General features: G+C 52.3%; 7 protein-coding genes across 7 annotated transcripts; 4 read left to right on the top strand and 3 right to left on the bottom strand.

Annotated features, from left to right (window-relative positions):
* Positions 1-3,164: 3,164 nt before the first annotated feature.
* On the top strand, positions 3,165-3,820 carry TRIVIDRAFT_60775 (uncharacterized protein; the record flags this gene model as incomplete). The annotated part of the gene is made up of 2 exons (XM_014101110.1): positions 3,165-3,201; positions 3,423-3,820. 2 exons carry the CDS (start codon positions 3,165-3,167, stop codon positions 3,818-3,820), a joined length of 435 nt encoding a protein of 144 aa, XP_013956585.1.
* A 448-nt stretch (positions 3,821-4,268) lies between these two features.
* TRIVIDRAFT_216009 (uncharacterized protein) lies at positions 4,269-5,834 on the top strand (the record flags this gene model as incomplete). Its single annotated transcript, XM_014101109.1, has 3 exons — positions 4,269-4,546; positions 4,725-4,967; positions 5,176-5,834. 2 exons carry the CDS (start codon positions 4,813-4,815, stop codon positions 5,678-5,680), a joined length of 660 nt encoding a protein of 219 aa, XP_013956584.1.
* Positions 5,835-6,140: 306 nt separating this feature from the next.
* On the top strand, positions 6,141-7,344 carry TRIVIDRAFT_71441 (uncharacterized protein; the record flags this gene model as incomplete). Its single annotated transcript, XM_014101108.1, has 4 exons — positions 6,141-6,251; positions 6,339-6,433; positions 6,500-7,051; positions 7,151-7,344. The coding sequence occupies 4 exons, from the start codon at positions 6,190-6,192 to the stop codon at positions 7,342-7,344; spliced, it is 903 nt and encodes a 300-aa protein (XP_013956583.1).
* Positions 7,345-8,391: 1,047 nt separating this feature from the next.
* On the top strand, positions 8,392-10,358 carry TRIVIDRAFT_54187 (uncharacterized protein; the record flags this gene model as incomplete). The annotated part of the gene is made up of 3 exons (XM_014101107.1): positions 8,392-9,190; positions 9,282-9,384; positions 9,452-10,358. 3 exons carry the CDS (start codon positions 8,392-8,394, stop codon positions 10,356-10,358), a joined length of 1,809 nt encoding a protein of 602 aa, XP_013956582.1.
* Positions 10,359-10,560: 202 nt separating this feature from the next.
* On the bottom strand, positions 10,561-11,514 carry TRIVIDRAFT_28028 (uncharacterized protein; the record flags this gene model as incomplete). Its single annotated transcript, XM_014101106.1, has 1 exon — positions 10,561-11,514. One exon carries the CDS (start codon positions 11,512-11,514, stop codon positions 10,561-10,563), a length of 954 nt encoding a protein of 317 aa, XP_013956581.1.
* A 789-nt stretch (positions 11,515-12,303) lies between these two features.
* Positions 12,304-13,113, bottom strand: TRIVIDRAFT_54189 (uncharacterized protein; the record flags this gene model as incomplete). Its single annotated transcript, XM_014101105.1, has 1 exon — positions 12,304-13,113. One exon carries the CDS (start codon positions 13,111-13,113, stop codon positions 12,304-12,306), a length of 810 nt encoding a protein of 269 aa, XP_013956580.1.
* A 384-nt stretch (positions 13,114-13,497) lies between these two features.
* On the bottom strand, positions 13,498-14,870 carry TRIVIDRAFT_221637 (uncharacterized protein; the record flags this gene model as incomplete). Its single annotated transcript, XM_014101104.1, has 2 exons — positions 13,498-14,205; positions 14,271-14,870. The coding sequence occupies 2 exons, from the start codon at positions 14,868-14,870 to the stop codon at positions 13,498-13,500; spliced, it is 1,308 nt and encodes a 435-aa protein (XP_013956579.1).
* Positions 14,871-15,617: the final 747 nt, after the last annotated feature.

The following is a 15,617-nucleotide window of genomic DNA, read 5'->3' as shown; positions in this document are numbered from 1 at the left end:
GTGATCATAAGCGGTCACAAGGCTGGTCTTCTCCCTGTCCTTTTTGATTCCCTTGAGCGCGGGAACAGGCTTCAAATGGAAATAGCAGCAGTATTGGAGGATCTGCCATCGGCTGAGAACCACCGATAATAACGCGCTTGTGCATTCGCAGGATTGCAACCGGGCGGATTGCAGCCAGGTTTGGAGTCATCCCATCCTCGGTTCGCACATTTATTGACTCTTGAGTCGATTGTCCAGAACCAGATGGGCTGATACGCGACGGGGGGATCGCTCCAGTAACAGCCATGCCCAATCAAAGCGCTGTTGATCTGCGAACCTGTCCAGCCGCACGGCGATAGCTACGGCGTAGCCGTACAGCCAGAGCGTACACTTGCATGTTTGCTGGCACATATCTGTCTGCATTGGGTACCAATACTGATATGGCGGAGCAGGCGTTCACGACGCCTACAAGTACACGTATGTGTGTGCACATGAGTCAAAGCCCCATGAAAGCTCCGTATAAATATATACCGGCATTACTTGTTCAGTACATGCTTTAAGCTCCTGATGCTGGAGCCTACGCAAAGCCCCGGGCGAGGATCATGTCCTCGGTAGAGGCATTGCAGCAAACATATGCTCCGTATTACGGCGTGTGCTCCGCAGAGTACTCCGTACGGGCAAGTGTTTGTAAGCATGTACTCGAATGGATTTGTTGAGGCACAGGTAGGCAGGCCAATTGCGATGCATGCAGGGCCGTCAGCCGAGCCTTGTTTTCTGGCACAAATCACCCTTTTGGTAGCATTTGTAGAGTGAGACGAGCTTGATGTGTCATTTTGCGCAGGAAAATCGATAAGTGACCGCTGCAACGTCCAAGCAAAGTACGAGCAGAAAGGTATTTACTCCGTGCTCGGTAGGCAATGCTGTCTCAGATTGCCTCGGGCAACTGTATTTGAACATTTTGCCTCAATAGCATAACTCCTGGCAAGCGAGTTCAGCTTCCGACGGGGTTGGATTGGCTGCGAGCCGACGTTGCGATGCGAAAGTAATACCAGGTGCGTTGCTCTCATCCCAATTGCCATTTTCAGTGTGCCATTGATGCATTGCCTCTCACCAGTGCTGCAAATTCACACAAACATTCTTGTAAGAGCCCCAGTTGTGCCGGCCTGGAACCACCTCGCCATTGTTCCGTATACAAGCACTGTACATGTAGGCGTGCCCAAGATAGCCGTGACAAATAGCCTAGGCAGTAGGTTGCTCTGGCATCCATCACTTTCCATGCTCATGCAGGTCGACAGATGTGTGCTGTGTGTGTTCGCTGCCTGTAGCACTTGGTTTGCTGTATACGCACAAGAGGGTAATGCAACGTGATTCGTACATAAGTTGCGGATTCGACGGCACCGGGAATGGTTGGATTCTCCCCAAAGTCACCCAATGATGGGCTTCATACGGAGCATACTCCGGAACTCCTGCAGCTGTTCGCAGCTTCAGCGCCTCGCTAAGCTAACCACTCATTCACCGGTGAGTGGGTAGATGGGTGTCGAGAGTCGATGCCCTGCTCGCAAAGCCTTCTACTATTTGCCCCTCTTGCATGAGGAAGAGGGGCACTACGGCTGTCTTGCGCAATGAGTCTGGTGATGATCGACCTCATCATGCGTCGCCAAGGTGTGCTGAGCCGTACAGGATGCCCAGAAACGGAGTTTCTGGCGGACAGGCTTCCTCACTCAGCATGCCGGAAACACAGGCGCATGATCCCTAGATGGAGAACTCTCTACCCGATGAGATTGACTGTGGGATTGATTGGTCTCGTACAGTGCATCCCTGTTCAGCTGGTGGTTGGGGTAGACTACCCTGATGCACGCGTACCCTGTCCATCACCCATCACATACTTGTACAACTAGCTCCATCGGGCGAGCTGCCCATGGAACCAAGTATGTAGAGTCAAGTACCCTGGGGTCCGGCGAATGGGGTGAGTCAGAAGGGCGAGATGCAGAGCCAAGCCTGTGGCTGATGCGATATCGAGCGTTTTTGGTGCCTTGCTGTTTGATAGCCGTCAGCTGTACTCCATACAGACATGTACAAGCATGCACAAGCAAAGGCTGGCTACTCCATAACCATCGGAGGAAAGGTCCAAGTTGGCCACTTGCATGACGTGACGGGCGCGTTGTCTAGCCCCCAGGAAACCTGCGACGAGAATGGATGCAGCCCTAGCATGTCGCATTGATACAGAGCTGCAATGAGAGACTGCCATGAGGGGGCTTGCGTGAGATCCCCGCTCAGGGCTCGCTCTTTTGCTTCTCTTGCCCTTTTGCTCTTCTTTTTTTGGAGAGTAGGATGGGGCAGAGCTGCCGCTGCAGCGCGCAAGAATGTACCTTTTTACATTTTACGCGAGTTTGCTGTGGGTGTAAGACGCTAGACCTACTCTTGTCACACGACATGAAGTTGGGAAGCAATAGCAGACAGCCTTTTTTGAGGTATTTTGAGCCACCTCCTCATGGCCAATTGGTAGCTGTGTCGACCGTGAACAAAACCGTTTCCAACTTGCCCGGCCTCGTTTACGGAGCTCAACCGGCATAAACGGTGGCGTCTAGAGTGCGGGCGACTTGCAATATTGAGCATGAGTCGTGATAGCGTGAGAGCTGTTTTTGGTCTGGCACCCTCTCGGATCCCGACAGCGCGGTAGGCATCGCCTGGTGGGAACGGGCCGCCGTGGCTCATAGCGCTCGAGCCGGGATCATGAGATGGACCTGTTGCGAACAGCCACGAAACCGCATGAAAGAGAGGGGGTTGCGCGCGCGCGCGCGTGTCTTGTTACACATGTACAGTAATCCAGGGCTGACCCCGTCTGGCCTGGACAAACTAGATGCTGTACGGAGTACGGAGTAGAGGTAGGCATACACCCCCCTGGTAGCAGCGGCCGTTGCTAGGCTGGTGTGATAACGACGGTGATGATTCAGAGCTGGAGAGCTGGAGCTCGTGTCTAACCCAGGCACAGGCCCTGTATACAGTAGTCCGTGTACCGTAGCAGCATTGGTAGAGTAGCACTCGCTCTCAATAGTCTCCGACGTGTGACACGACTGGATAATACGGCCAAGGCAGCATCGCATCCGCACGAGGTACCCGTAAGCGCCTCTCCCTAACAGCCTCGCACAGCTTCCCCACGCAATGCTCCCAGGAGGTCACTCACAATGGCTACTGGTACTTGCGGCTTCCCCATGCTAGGTCGTGGGTGAAACAACCAATCGGACCCATGGCCATGCTGCCATGTGAGATTTTGAGATGTGCGATTTGGGGTCTAGGGCTCGCTCTACAGGCCATCTGAAGATGCCCTTTTTGGTCCTGGGCGGCTGGCTATCCGCGGCGCCGGCGTGACGTAGGCGGCGTCAGGCGACCAGATCTTATTGTTTCATAGCAACTGGAGAGGCAGGACATGATGGACTGTCCAGGGGAGCTGTTTGCGGCTGTTGTTGCAGCCGGGCTGATGATTCATGACTATACTCCGTACGCTGGGCTATTTGTGAGCTGCCGAGGCTCCACAACGCGGCCCGGGCGAGGATCCCAAGAAGGCCTGTCCAAGTTGGACGATCCAGCCGCAACTTCTGGATGCAAGCGACGGCTGAGCGCGAGAAAGGGTGCAAAGCCTTGGGACTCCAGCAAGGCGCAGAGGGCGCAGGATCGTAGGATGGCCTGGGGCCGGGCCTTTGCCTCTCGAATCTCTGCGGACCGGCTCGCAGGCCAAGTCAGGGCGGGTCGGGTCGGTCTGGTTCTTGGCCTCATCCCATGGGCTAAACGAGGGGCCGAGCTGAGCTGCTGGTCCGCCATGCCATATCATTACCTCATCTGATACTTGTTTGCGTTGCCATCGCTAAGCAGCAGTAGGTCAGCAAGCTGCTACTTTCGTACCACCACCACCTGTCTGTCACATATAGCCATTCTCGCAAACGCAGTTGGCCGAGAGCTTGGCCATGGGCGGGCTAGAGCCTTGGTAGCCGCCAACAGACCGGGAAACTGGCGGTGCATCTCCGAGGGAACTGAGTGCGGATGACGGGGGTTGCACAGCGGGACGACATTGAAGCCTAGGAAGCAAAACAGAGCAAAGCAAAGCAAAGCAATGAAAGGTGAAAAAAGAAAAAAGAAGCTTGGAAACGCTGAGTGAAACACTTCGAGGCCGCAAAAGTGGGCAGCCCGGGTGATTGCCTTAGCCGATGCGTGCAAATCGCACTACTGGCAGGCGCGGTCCCCATTTGTCGGCCTATCCGCGCCACATCCACAGTGAACCTGCAACCGCACTTCAAAGCAAAATTCGCAGAGTCAAGCTCCCAGGACAGGCATCCAGACCAACTCTTGGGCGAGCGTCAAGGCGGGATCCGAAGCCAGGAACAGAGCCAGGGTGAAACCTGGTACCAGGACGAGAAAAAAAAAGAAAGAATAGGCTTCCGGGCAAGCACCGGACGAGATCGCCGCCGTCGCAAGCTGGTTTGGTTTAGTCCAGACAGGTGGCGCCGCGGAAGACGACGAGACGTGCTTTGTACAGCAATCAAACTGCAGCCAGACGCACACCTGTCCATCGGTCAGTCATACCTTGCAAGTTTCGATGGACAACTGGTCCAGTAGACGGCGAAAGAGCCGCTGAGAGAGGCGGCAGCGAACGCACACGCCCCCTCCCTTTGTCCCTCTGTCTCTTCCTTTAATTTCCTTTCCTGGATTTTCCTGCTTTGACTTCAGCTCATACGGCTAGACGCACGCAGGCAGACGAATCCACGATAACGCCGCCGACCAGGAGCTGCGAGACCCCGACCCGTCTCAGGATAGGAACGAGAACATCGAAGCGTCATAATGGCGGGCAAGAAGGGGCAAGACAACAGCAAAAAGGCCGCGGGTAACGCGCGCAAGGCGGAAAGCGCCGCGAAGAAGAGTGCAGCTGCAGACGCCGAGCGTGAGACGGCGGAGGGCGAGAAGTGGCAGCAAGGAGCCAAGAATAACTCTAAAAAGTACGTACGTGGCACGATGGTGCATGGCATGGCATCGCTGCGCATGCATAGTCTGTGCTTGCTCGCCTCATCCGGCTGGCTACGTGTCCTAGGTTCCCGTTCCCATTTCCCCCTTCCGCCATGATCCACACCCTGTGCCTCTCTCCCTTTCTACGATACCCACCGCCTCTGATAGTTTGCGTCAGTAGCTGACATTGGCTCTCTCCAGGGAAGCAGAAGCCGCTAAGAAGGCCGAGGCCGCGCAAAAGAAGGCTGAAAAGGAGGCTTTGATGAAGGAGGAGGAAGCTAGTCTAAATGCCCGTGCAGAGCCCAAGAAATCTAAGACGGCTGTCAAGAAATCTCGGGGTCTGGACCTCTCGCAGCTGGATGACGACAAACTTGGCGCTATTAGTGCCTCGGGTATCGACAACGCGCTCGATGCCCTCTCCCTTACGGCTGGTGGGGACGATTCTAAGATTGACCAACACCCGGAGAGGCGATTCGCTGCCGCATATCACCGATACGAGGAGCGAAGGCTCGCCGAGATGAAGGCGGACGGCAGTGGCACTGGGCTTCGACTGGAGCAACGCAAGCAGAGGATTAGAAAGGAATTCGACAAGAGCCCCGAAAACCCTTTCAACCAGGTTACTGCTTCATACAACGCCTCTCGGGACGACATCAAGGACATCAAAGCCCAAGAACTTGGCAAGATCGAGAAGAGACTGGGCCACTAGAGACTGTTATGATGTAACTGGAGCTCACATGAAAAAGTTTACGACATTCACCCGGTTGGTTATACTGCCTTGTATAGAATAGGTTTGCAAAAAGTTGATCGGATATCGGAGACCAAAAAGGCCTGAGAAACAAGCCCAATTGATTATATTCCGCAAACAGACACTTCAATATCTGTGCCAGTTTGCGCTTCCCAAATTTGCTGCTAATGACCCTTTTGAAACCTGGAATTCTTCTTCTTCTTCCTTGTCTCTTTCTTGCTTACCTGCCTCCCCGCGATGCGAATTTCCACGACCAGTGACGTCTCAACCCCGCGGTAGCTTCTGCATCATTTTGTGGATTTGCGCGGCAGAATATCTCACCGCTCATCTTCACCGCCTTCTCATCCCCCGGCGGCCCGGGATTATGGCAACTCCTTGTCGTGTCGCGAGTGTCATCTACTATGTAGTGACGAGTACACTTCTCGATTGCATCTATGCGATAGTAAATAAAGAAACATTCGCTGGCCGATATGACTTCTCTCGCCCTGGGCCATCTGCCCTCACTGTGGCGACAGCACCTGCTTTCGGAATTGTGAGTAGTGCGCGCGCGAGAATTGAGTGGAAGAAGCCAGGAAAGCAATGTAAACACGCTTGACGTCAAGCTAACCAGCCACCACAGCGCCGGTTTGAAGCAGGCCTGTCCCGAAGGAGTGTTTGTGAGCTTGACTCCCGGGGATCCATCGCTTTGGTCAGCGGTGCTTTTCGTCCGCCATGGTAAGTTAATGATTACATTGCATCCTCTTCGTGTTCTTTCTCGCTAATCTTCGTTTCTCTTGAAAGGCCCCTATGCCCCGGCTGTTCTTCGATTCCAAATCTTGTTCCCCGATGCCTACCCTCGAGCTCCACCACTGGTCACCTTTTCGACTGATATCTTTCATCCTCTCATCACACCTCTGACAACACACATGTATCCCACGAGTGTTGAGAATGATGGGAGCACTGCAGAGAGACCGAGGCTACCCCCCGGAGGCTTCAGCTTGGAGCACGGCTTTCCAGAGTGGTTTGGTGGTTCCGAACGACTGGCAGCTGGAAGTCGCCACGGCAGCCGTGAGCGAAGGGGTGCATCGCCATCAGCATCGTCTACAAAGTCAGCGAAGTCCACAGGCGACAAGCCACCATTGGTGCCTCCCAAAGACGACGTGCCGCGGTACATGCAGACAGATCGGAGGACTATATCAACATACTCTCTGCTAAAGTATATTCGAAACACGTTTGTTAAAGGCGAGGTCCTTGATACAGTACCACTCGCTGCGGCTGGAAACCCTGGAGCTTGGCATGCGTGGCGCACACATAGGCGCAAACAAAGAAAGGCGCTTGACGAAAACATTAAGAGTAATAGGTTAAGCAGGCTTAGCATATTAAGTGATTTACAGCCCAAGGGGGATGCCAGCGAGCAGGGCGATGCGATAGCGTCTGATGCCAGGAGTATAGCTTCTCAATCCACCATGGCTCGAGAGCCCGGAGAGTGGAATTGGGATGGCGTGTGGGAGGACAGAGTGAAGAAGGGCGTGGCATCCACCTTGACCGAGTCGGTACTATACGGCGCATCAGGGATTTCCGACGATATGGTACGTTGTTCAACTGTCGTTGTGATTTATGTCTCTTGTCCAGCAATGTCACGCTAACCATGAGGTTTCTCCAGATTCACTTCTTAGCCCTGGAGGAGGGAACTATCGAGGCTGTCAAGGGCAATCTTCGTCGAACATTAGATGCTTCAGCATGACATGTTGTTCGTGCCACCTTTCCTCATCTTTACGATTTTTGCCATGGCACGCCATCCTTTGCAGATAACCATACACTTGTCTCACACTCTTCCTACACTTCATATGCCGTACAGGCTTTAATGATTCGCACCATAGCATCTGAACTTTGAGAAAAGGGCTGGCCCAATATAGTTGATATCAAGATTTTGAGCGTACGCATATATTTAATACTTGAGCACCTCTGTGTATACCTATGCATCTTTACTTGCTTTTATGGAGTCATACCCCATCGATCAATATATGCCGACTGCTAGACTCTACCTACCTTAGGTGCTACCTGGTACCCACTGGGTAGTACCTTCAATTGTAATATTGATAGCACTCAAGTCACTTTATTCGATAAAACGCAACTACCACGATCTCGTTCTTGCTGTTTCCCCGTATCAATTATTTCCTTAGATCTAAGGTTTCTGTACTTACCTAGTAGTGCCTTCCTCTTCTTTCCTTCAAATCGTTTACCTGCTACTTGCTCGGTACGTACTATCCCAACCCCTGCGAATACTCTCCTCAAACTCTCCTCAAACTCTCCATTATTTCTTCCACCATGCATAATGATTCTACAATAGCTGCCATCAGCCCTGCAAACAACGGCCTTTGGGTCATCTGGCAGCATCCAGCTTCAGCTATTGCCTTTCTCGCTGTTATTTTTTCTATACTTATTCTTGTCGGAGCCTTTGTTTCCGACGCATGTCTGCCAGCATATCCGTATGGATTAAACTGGAAATTCCATTTTACACGCCGAAAGAGGAATCGGCCATCCGGCTCCAGTGCTGGATTATACGGACAGCTTTAAGATTTATTATCTTGCCTGACATACGCCTTACGTGTATCATGATTTTTCAAGTATGTAGATTCAATACTCTATTCCACTTCTCAGACATAACGCTGATCGACTCCTCCTTCTTCAGCATGGAATCGATTGAGAATAGGCCATCAACTTGCTTTGAGCCGTCAACGTCGAGAGAGCGAATATTTGTGAAAGATAAGCCGAGCCCACTTCGAATCATCAAAAGATCTCGTAAACACACCGTATATGATGAGAACACCCCCAAAGGTAGCTGTACAGCCGCATATGTTGACGTCAGCCCGACTGGCAGCCCTCCTGGAGCATTACTACGTTCTGTTGATGGGACTTTGAGGATTCCGAGGCGGCGACCAAAGACTGTATCCGAAGAGAAACACGGGAATGACGCGGCAACAGGCGCAGGACGATCTTCGCAGAGATCAAGCCTCGACCACAGGTCGGTGAGCAGGGTCGAGATCGACGATATTACCGAACAGGACAGCACGCATCGAATCCCATCCTTTTTTCGATACCCAACAGCAAAAATGAAGGCGTTTCGACGAAAGCGCCATAGCGTTATAAGTAATCTTGAGGATGGAGATGGAGATGGCAACCTGTCGACGTGTATACTCACCAATGAGTGCAGTGGGCGGCGAAATTCTTCATCCCGAGCAAGCTCTAGATGTACAAATTATGATCCGAAAGGCGCATATTGCTCTATAGACTCATCTGTATTATCAACCCCATCGCTTCGGGAGAAATCTACCTATGTCTTGTCTCCGTATATCCGCGTGGTATCACAAACGGCGGGCATATCTACAGGTCAGCAGCACATCTGGGCTGCAGTCGAGGTAAGTGGCAGGCTTTTCTCGCCTAGCGACGGCCCTGAGCTTGAGCCTCAGATGACACCGTACTCAGATCAAGGTTTGTTGTCTTCCTTGTACATGCCTGATATTCTGAACCACGCGGCCGAAACGCTCATGGTTGCTATTATAGCTCTAATGGATTGAAATAGATGCTCATTCGAGGTTCGGCTGCCTCTACAATCTAACAGTAGACATATTACCCAAGCCAAAGTCATCTCTCCTTCAGACTACATGCCTGCAGCAATTTCCAACGTATGTTTCTAGAATACATCCGACAGTTGCATTCTGATGTAAACTGACACAAATGGTTCCATTATAGCACCATGTTTGTGGGATCGAGCATTCTTCTTCTTGTACATGTCATGTGCCAATCAAGAACAGCATTTTCTTCTTCCTCTTCTTCTAGACAACAAAAGCACATCAGGCAAAGGTCAGATGAACTGATAGAAGATCTCCAGCTACAACTTGGAGATTCTCTCATGACTTATATGAGTATTCATGTGTCTTATTCACACTCTGCATTCCCTTCCAAGCCGGCTTCGGCAGGATCTGTTGAGATATCTTCGCTTCATACTAAACTCAGCACGACAGCGGAAGCAACTATAAAGCTACACAATGAGCTCTCGCCATGGTCCCCTCATCCAATATTGGTCAAAGATCGGTTATTGCCACTGATTAAAAGCCACTGGGGCCCCCGAAAAGCATCCGAAGCGATGCAGCAGATGTTGAAGAAGCGTTCTACCCTAACCTCAGAGCATACTAAAGCTCTAACAGAGGAGCTTGATCAGGATATAACGCAGGAGCTTCCACATCACCGTTATTCTCCAGCAATTGATCCAAGGCAAACGAGTATCCAAGGAACGCGACAAATGAATGTCAAGTCGCGCCCTTCAAGTCACCCTCTACCAGTGGCAAGAGTTTCGTATGACTGGGAAGCTGGAATGAGGGGGGTATCTGATGGGAAAGTTGCTGGAACAGGGAAATCTGGGAAATCAGGCAAAGGAAGAAAAGAAGGAAAAGAAGCCTCTTTGGGTGACAGATGGTCAGCGACACCGGGTGTCCTTGGAAGCCCGACATACAATCTGGCGAGCGACATGTATGGTGACCGCGACGAAGATGGAGAAGATGACAAGAGGAACAAGGGCAAAGACCAGAAACACGGGGCTGCGGGAGATGATGGGGGAAAGAAGAATGCTGGTCTTTGGACTTGGGCAACGTGGTTTTAGCTTGTTCTTAAGTCTCCAATCAAACGGGACATTTGGGGACTGTCAATCGAGGAGCAGTGCGGGTTTACGTTTAGTAGCATGTACCAAAAGGCTATAGAGGGGACAGTGGAAGTTTTGTGTGTTGTACAAGCTTTTATTCTTTTTTTTTTTGTTTCCCTTGATATATATTTTCTTTTCTCTCTGATTTCTTACATGGCTGGACTTAGTTCAGCTCATCTTTCCATGGAATAGAAATTTGGGCTCCCTTGCGAGAGACGGTAATGGCCGCAGCCCGGTTGGCCGCTTTGATTGCAGTGTCGATATCGAAGTCGCCTGATCCGGCGCTCACGACGGCCAAGGCGTAGGATCCAACAAAAGTATCGCCCGCAGCTGTGGTATCCACGACGTCAGCCTTGAGGGCAGGCACCAAGGCCGATTTGCCGTCCTTGGTGGCGTAGTAGACACCTCGGCCGCCGAGGGTGATGATGACGTTGCCAACGCCTCGCTGGATGAAGAGGGCGGCGACTCGCTCGAGGCCGGAAAGGTCGTCGAGATCGGACTCTTTGCAGCCCGATAGGATGGCTGCCTCGGTCTCGTTGACCACGAGATGGGCGAGGTTGTGATAAGCCTCGTCGGGGAGTGTCTTTGCGGGCGCCGGGTTGAGGAGGACGGGGATGCCGGACTCGTTGGCAGTGCGGAGGGCTTTCAGGACGGTATCAAAGGGGATCTCCAGCTGCATGATGAGCAGGTCCGGGCGAGGGCCCGGAAGGGTGGAGAAGTGCTCCGGCAGGAGGGTGTGGTTCGCCTCTGCGGAGAGGATGATGCGGTTTTGGCCCGACGGCTCGTCGACGACGATGATGGCGATGCCAGTCTTGCCATCTTCACGGACGGCGACGGCCGAGGTGTCGACGCCGTACGAGGTCAAGCTGGAGATGAGCTGCTGGCCATATGTGTCGGAGCCGACGGCGCCAATCATGGAAACATCGGCGGCCGGGGAGGAGAGGTCGGAGGAGCGGGAGAGCTTGCCGCAGGCGACGGCCTGGTTGGCGCCTTTGCCGCCAGGAGATGTGTTGAAGTGGTTGGCGGTGAGTGTCTCGCCGGGAAGAGGGTGATGAGGGACGTAGGAGACGAGGTCGATGTTGAGAGAGCCGAGGACGGTGATTCTAGGGCGAGCCATGGCTGCTGGAGGGAGGTAGAAGAAGCTGTGCTTGGTGATGCGATGGGCGACGACAGCAGCAGGGCTGAGGAGAAGCTTCAATTCAATGGCCAGTCGTGGTCCTGGTGAATCGGGGCGATTTGCTTGCCTTTCGAGTTTGCGCCCAGGTATCGATTAAGACTAAGGTTCTGGGATATGAGACTGAGTATGGGGGAGACGACGGGATCCCCGCGATGGCCCTCTTTTGTCTGATCGAAGCAACGAAATGTTCGGGTCAGACAGAAATGGTGGGGTGCCGCATGCGAATGCTTCAGAAGCTGCCCCTCCACACTTTCAGGGCCCCAGTTTCTAGAACTGAACTGGTTCGGCCGGTGCCGAGTCATGCAGCTCTCGCAACACTAGAGTAGTTTCCATCTGCTAAGAGTTATTCGCGGCGCCAGTAGCAGCGACGGCGGCGGCGGTTAGGTATCCTATTCTGGACAGTCCTGGGGGATCCGCTGTTGGGCGCGTGAGTTACTCGTTTTGTTTCTTCTCTCTAATAGTATTCTGACGGCCGGGTCCGAGTGTGGAGCGGGGCGGGAAGCTGGCCGGAGAGAGCCGAGCTCGGGCGTTTGTGTTACTCGTACGTCTACAATTCTTTTCTCAACGATTGTTTGGCTGTTGACTGTTGGCTGTCACCTTTAATAGTCGAGTTTGCGATGAACAGCAGCACGTACGTGACACGGCGTGCAAATGGAAATAGAAAACCACTTCGTAGGCAACGAGCCTTGGGATGGCGTACCAATTGACAAAATGTGTATATCTTCTTGTCTACTCCCGGAGCGTGCCACACAGGACAACGTCCTCGCCGAATGGGTGCCATGACACATGCGAGAGCCTCGCAACCGGGAGAGGAACTCCCGCCGAGTCGGTGACTCGGTCTGGAGATACAACTACGCCGCCTTGCCCCAGCCATGTCGGCGCAATCGTCACAATGACCGAGTCGATCAGGTTGTGGTAAGCAGGTTCGAGGAGCGAATTGATAATCTGGCCGCCACCCTCGACCATGACGCTGGACAGGTTTTCCGCTTGGAGGGCGGCGAGAATGTCGTCCCAGCTGAATCGTAGCCGGCCAGTTGCTTCGGAGCGGGTAGAGGGCACATGGATGTATTTGCCTCCGTGCTCATGAAGCAGCTCAACGCTTGCAGCAGGCAGGCTTGAAGCCTCTATGCCCGTGAGGACAAAAGGAGCAAGTCCGGCACCGCTCCGACACACCTCAAAGACCTTGTCAGAGCGGCGCGGCGTCCATCGAAGGTTGGCGTCAATGATTATCGGACGAGGCTGGCGAGGAGCCCCTGCGATCCGGCAGTTGAGAGCCGGATCATCTGCCAACACCGTAGAGACGCCCACAAGAATAGCTGCGTGCCGGGTCCGTAGGTAGTGGGTCATGGCTTTTGAGCCCGGGCCGGAGAGGCGAGTGCGGACTCCAGGCGCCAGTGACAAGCTGGAATCGAGTGAAGTTGCAAAGGTTAACGTGACAAAGGGGCGTGATCTCGAGGCATCCTCGGCATCCAGCTGTGGTGGGAGACGAGGCTCGAGGAGAGCCGCTGATTCGGCTGGAAATGTGAGTTGCTCAGCCATGATGAGACCTGTATAGCAATAACTGAAAATGAACGCTGCCGTGTACCTATCGGATATGTCAAGTCCGGGCAAAGGTGTATTTGACAAGAAGAGTAGAAAAACAAGTGAGTTGCAAGTGTGTTGAGCTACTTAAGTAATGTGTGACTGCAGCAGTTTTGGTGTATGTGCAGAGTGGGGCCTAAAATCTCACACGTCTTTTCCATGCTTCACATAAACTGGCACCCACGACATGAAGGTTCTACAAAAGCAAAGCAACAGACTCGAAAGACGTCGAGTTGGGTTTAGGTTTGTGGATGCGAATATTATCCCCTTTAAACATGCAAAATCGAGAAACTTGGGACATGGCAAAACAGCCTCTCTCTGTTGGCTTTTGAATTGACTGCGTCAAGGCGGCTTCGACGTCGCCTTGTTGCTACGTATAGGGATTCCGTCTTCATCAAACTCGGCCCATTGGAAAAACGTACACCCATCTTTATCGGGTATGGCGCTTGCATAGCACATCCAGAAGTATTTGCCATGGTTCTCCTTTTTTCGCTGCACAACACGCAGCACGCAAGGAATCTCGCAGTAGCATCTTGGAGTGAGTCTAGGGTGCATCTCTGCCCGATAGTCTCGGTACGTGATGTTGATCCGCTTGTTTCCCGCAATGGGATGTGGATCAATGGACAGCGCTGGTGAAATGGAGTGCTTCCACTCTTCCTGCATCTCAGCATGCATCACAAGGAGAGAGTTATGTGGCAGGTGAATGGATATCTGTCCCTCGCCGTCCGGATCGTCTGGGCGCTTCGTTTCAGCATCTCGCGGCAGGATCTTGCGCACACGAAACTCCCGTGCAACGCCCAGGGAGATTGATCCGATGACAGCTCGGGGGCCTAGGTATGTAAGGTGATCACTGTGCCACCCCACGCTCTGTTGGGCTCCAGCATAGCAATTGACAAATGCAGCGTTGGGCACCCACGGCTTCGATGGTTGGTGTCTCAGTTTTTTGCCTCCAGGGTATCGAGTCTTGATACGAGTTTGGATTTGCTCGTTGACCGTCTCTTGGACAATTGGCTTTACTTTGGCGAGTGTCGGCGTGAGTTTGCGTACATCCTGCAAGACCACCAGACATCAGTTGTGTGCCGATTCGGACGAGCGAACGAAAAAATCAAACTCACGTTAAGCATGCCTCCGTTATAAAAGTAATCATGTTTCTGCTCCTGAATCTTTTCAAATGACTCGAGAAACAAGCACGAAGTGTGCGGGCTGGCCACAATATTCTCAAACAGCTTAAAGGTGATTTGCTCAAACGACTTGGCCTCGTCCAGCAGCTCTCTCAAGAGTTCATCTGCAAGCTCAGCTGGGAGAAAATTGTGTATTATGGTACATGGGGTGTGCTCTGCGACATCTTCTGGGTCATATAGATGCAGGGTGCTTCCTTTTTTGGACTTTGTCTTTTTCTTGGGCGGTGATAATGACCCATCACTGGGTTTTGCATATTGCCTTAACGACTGCTGGTGTCCTATGACGGCACTTTTCCTTGTCCCTGGGCGAAAGGATTTTAGAGATTCTGACGCTTGGCCGACACACCCATCGTGAGCTAGCAGGACATCTAAGAGAGTTTCCTGTTCAATGAGGGGGTGTAGCGACGATAACATGGCGAGCTTGATCTCGGTCGACTCTTCGCCATCTTCTACATCTTCCAGGGCTGTTTCCGGTTCCGGTGTAGCGTTAACATGGGTCGATTTTCGCTTTGGACGCGAGAGAAAGGCTTCCATGAGGATGGGCTGAAAGACGCAGATATGGAGAGGCAATTTTGCACGAAAAAAAAAAAAAAAAAAACTGGTAAAAAGACGAAAGTTGTCGATTTAAATAACCGTTTGGAATGCCATGTATATGGGTGAAGCAAGTGTAATGGGGAAAATCATGCACGATCAGTCGACGACAATTCACGGCAGGCGTGAGGCGTGAACATCCAGAGCAACACGAACCCACGTGATCCACTTTGTCCAAAAGAGGCAAAAAGATTTGATAGCCTCGATATATCGATTTGGACTGGATTGATTCATCTCATGACGGCATGTAGAAACAAGATGATCTCAAGGCTATCTCTATCTGGCAAGGAGTACTCAGTTTGTCTAATCATCATCCGAATGCTCGGCTGATTGACCGACCAGTCTGAAGATGCGGAGGCTGGTACAAGGAATCACGATTGGCATCTCGACGGTATAATACGGGATGGATAAATTCCCGGTAGCATCCTGTGCTTCAATAGAGCTGCACGGTGCAGCTCCAGATAGGTGCTGATGCATTTCAAAAAGTCAGTATTCACCTTGAAGCATTCAGTCCATCAGCTTTTTTTCTTTTCATCCAGCCAATATTACCTTGGTTTCTATTTTAGGCCTAGGTTAGCACTCTTAGCCGCACTGGAGGAATATGGGGAAACTAGGTGGCGGCAGATCCCAGGGCCGAGGCACATGTCAGATTAAGCGGACCTCAAAATGCAGACCGAAACCAACCAAGAG

Source organism: Trichoderma virens, assembly GCF_000170995.1.
Source record: "Trichoderma virens Gv29-8 chromosome Unknown TRIVIscaffold_6, whole genome shotgun sequence".
Classification (NCBI taxonomy): Eukaryota; Fungi; Ascomycota; class Sordariomycetes; order Hypocreales; family Hypocreaceae; genus Trichoderma; species Trichoderma virens.
This window is presented reverse-complemented; position numbering and strand designations above follow the sequence as displayed.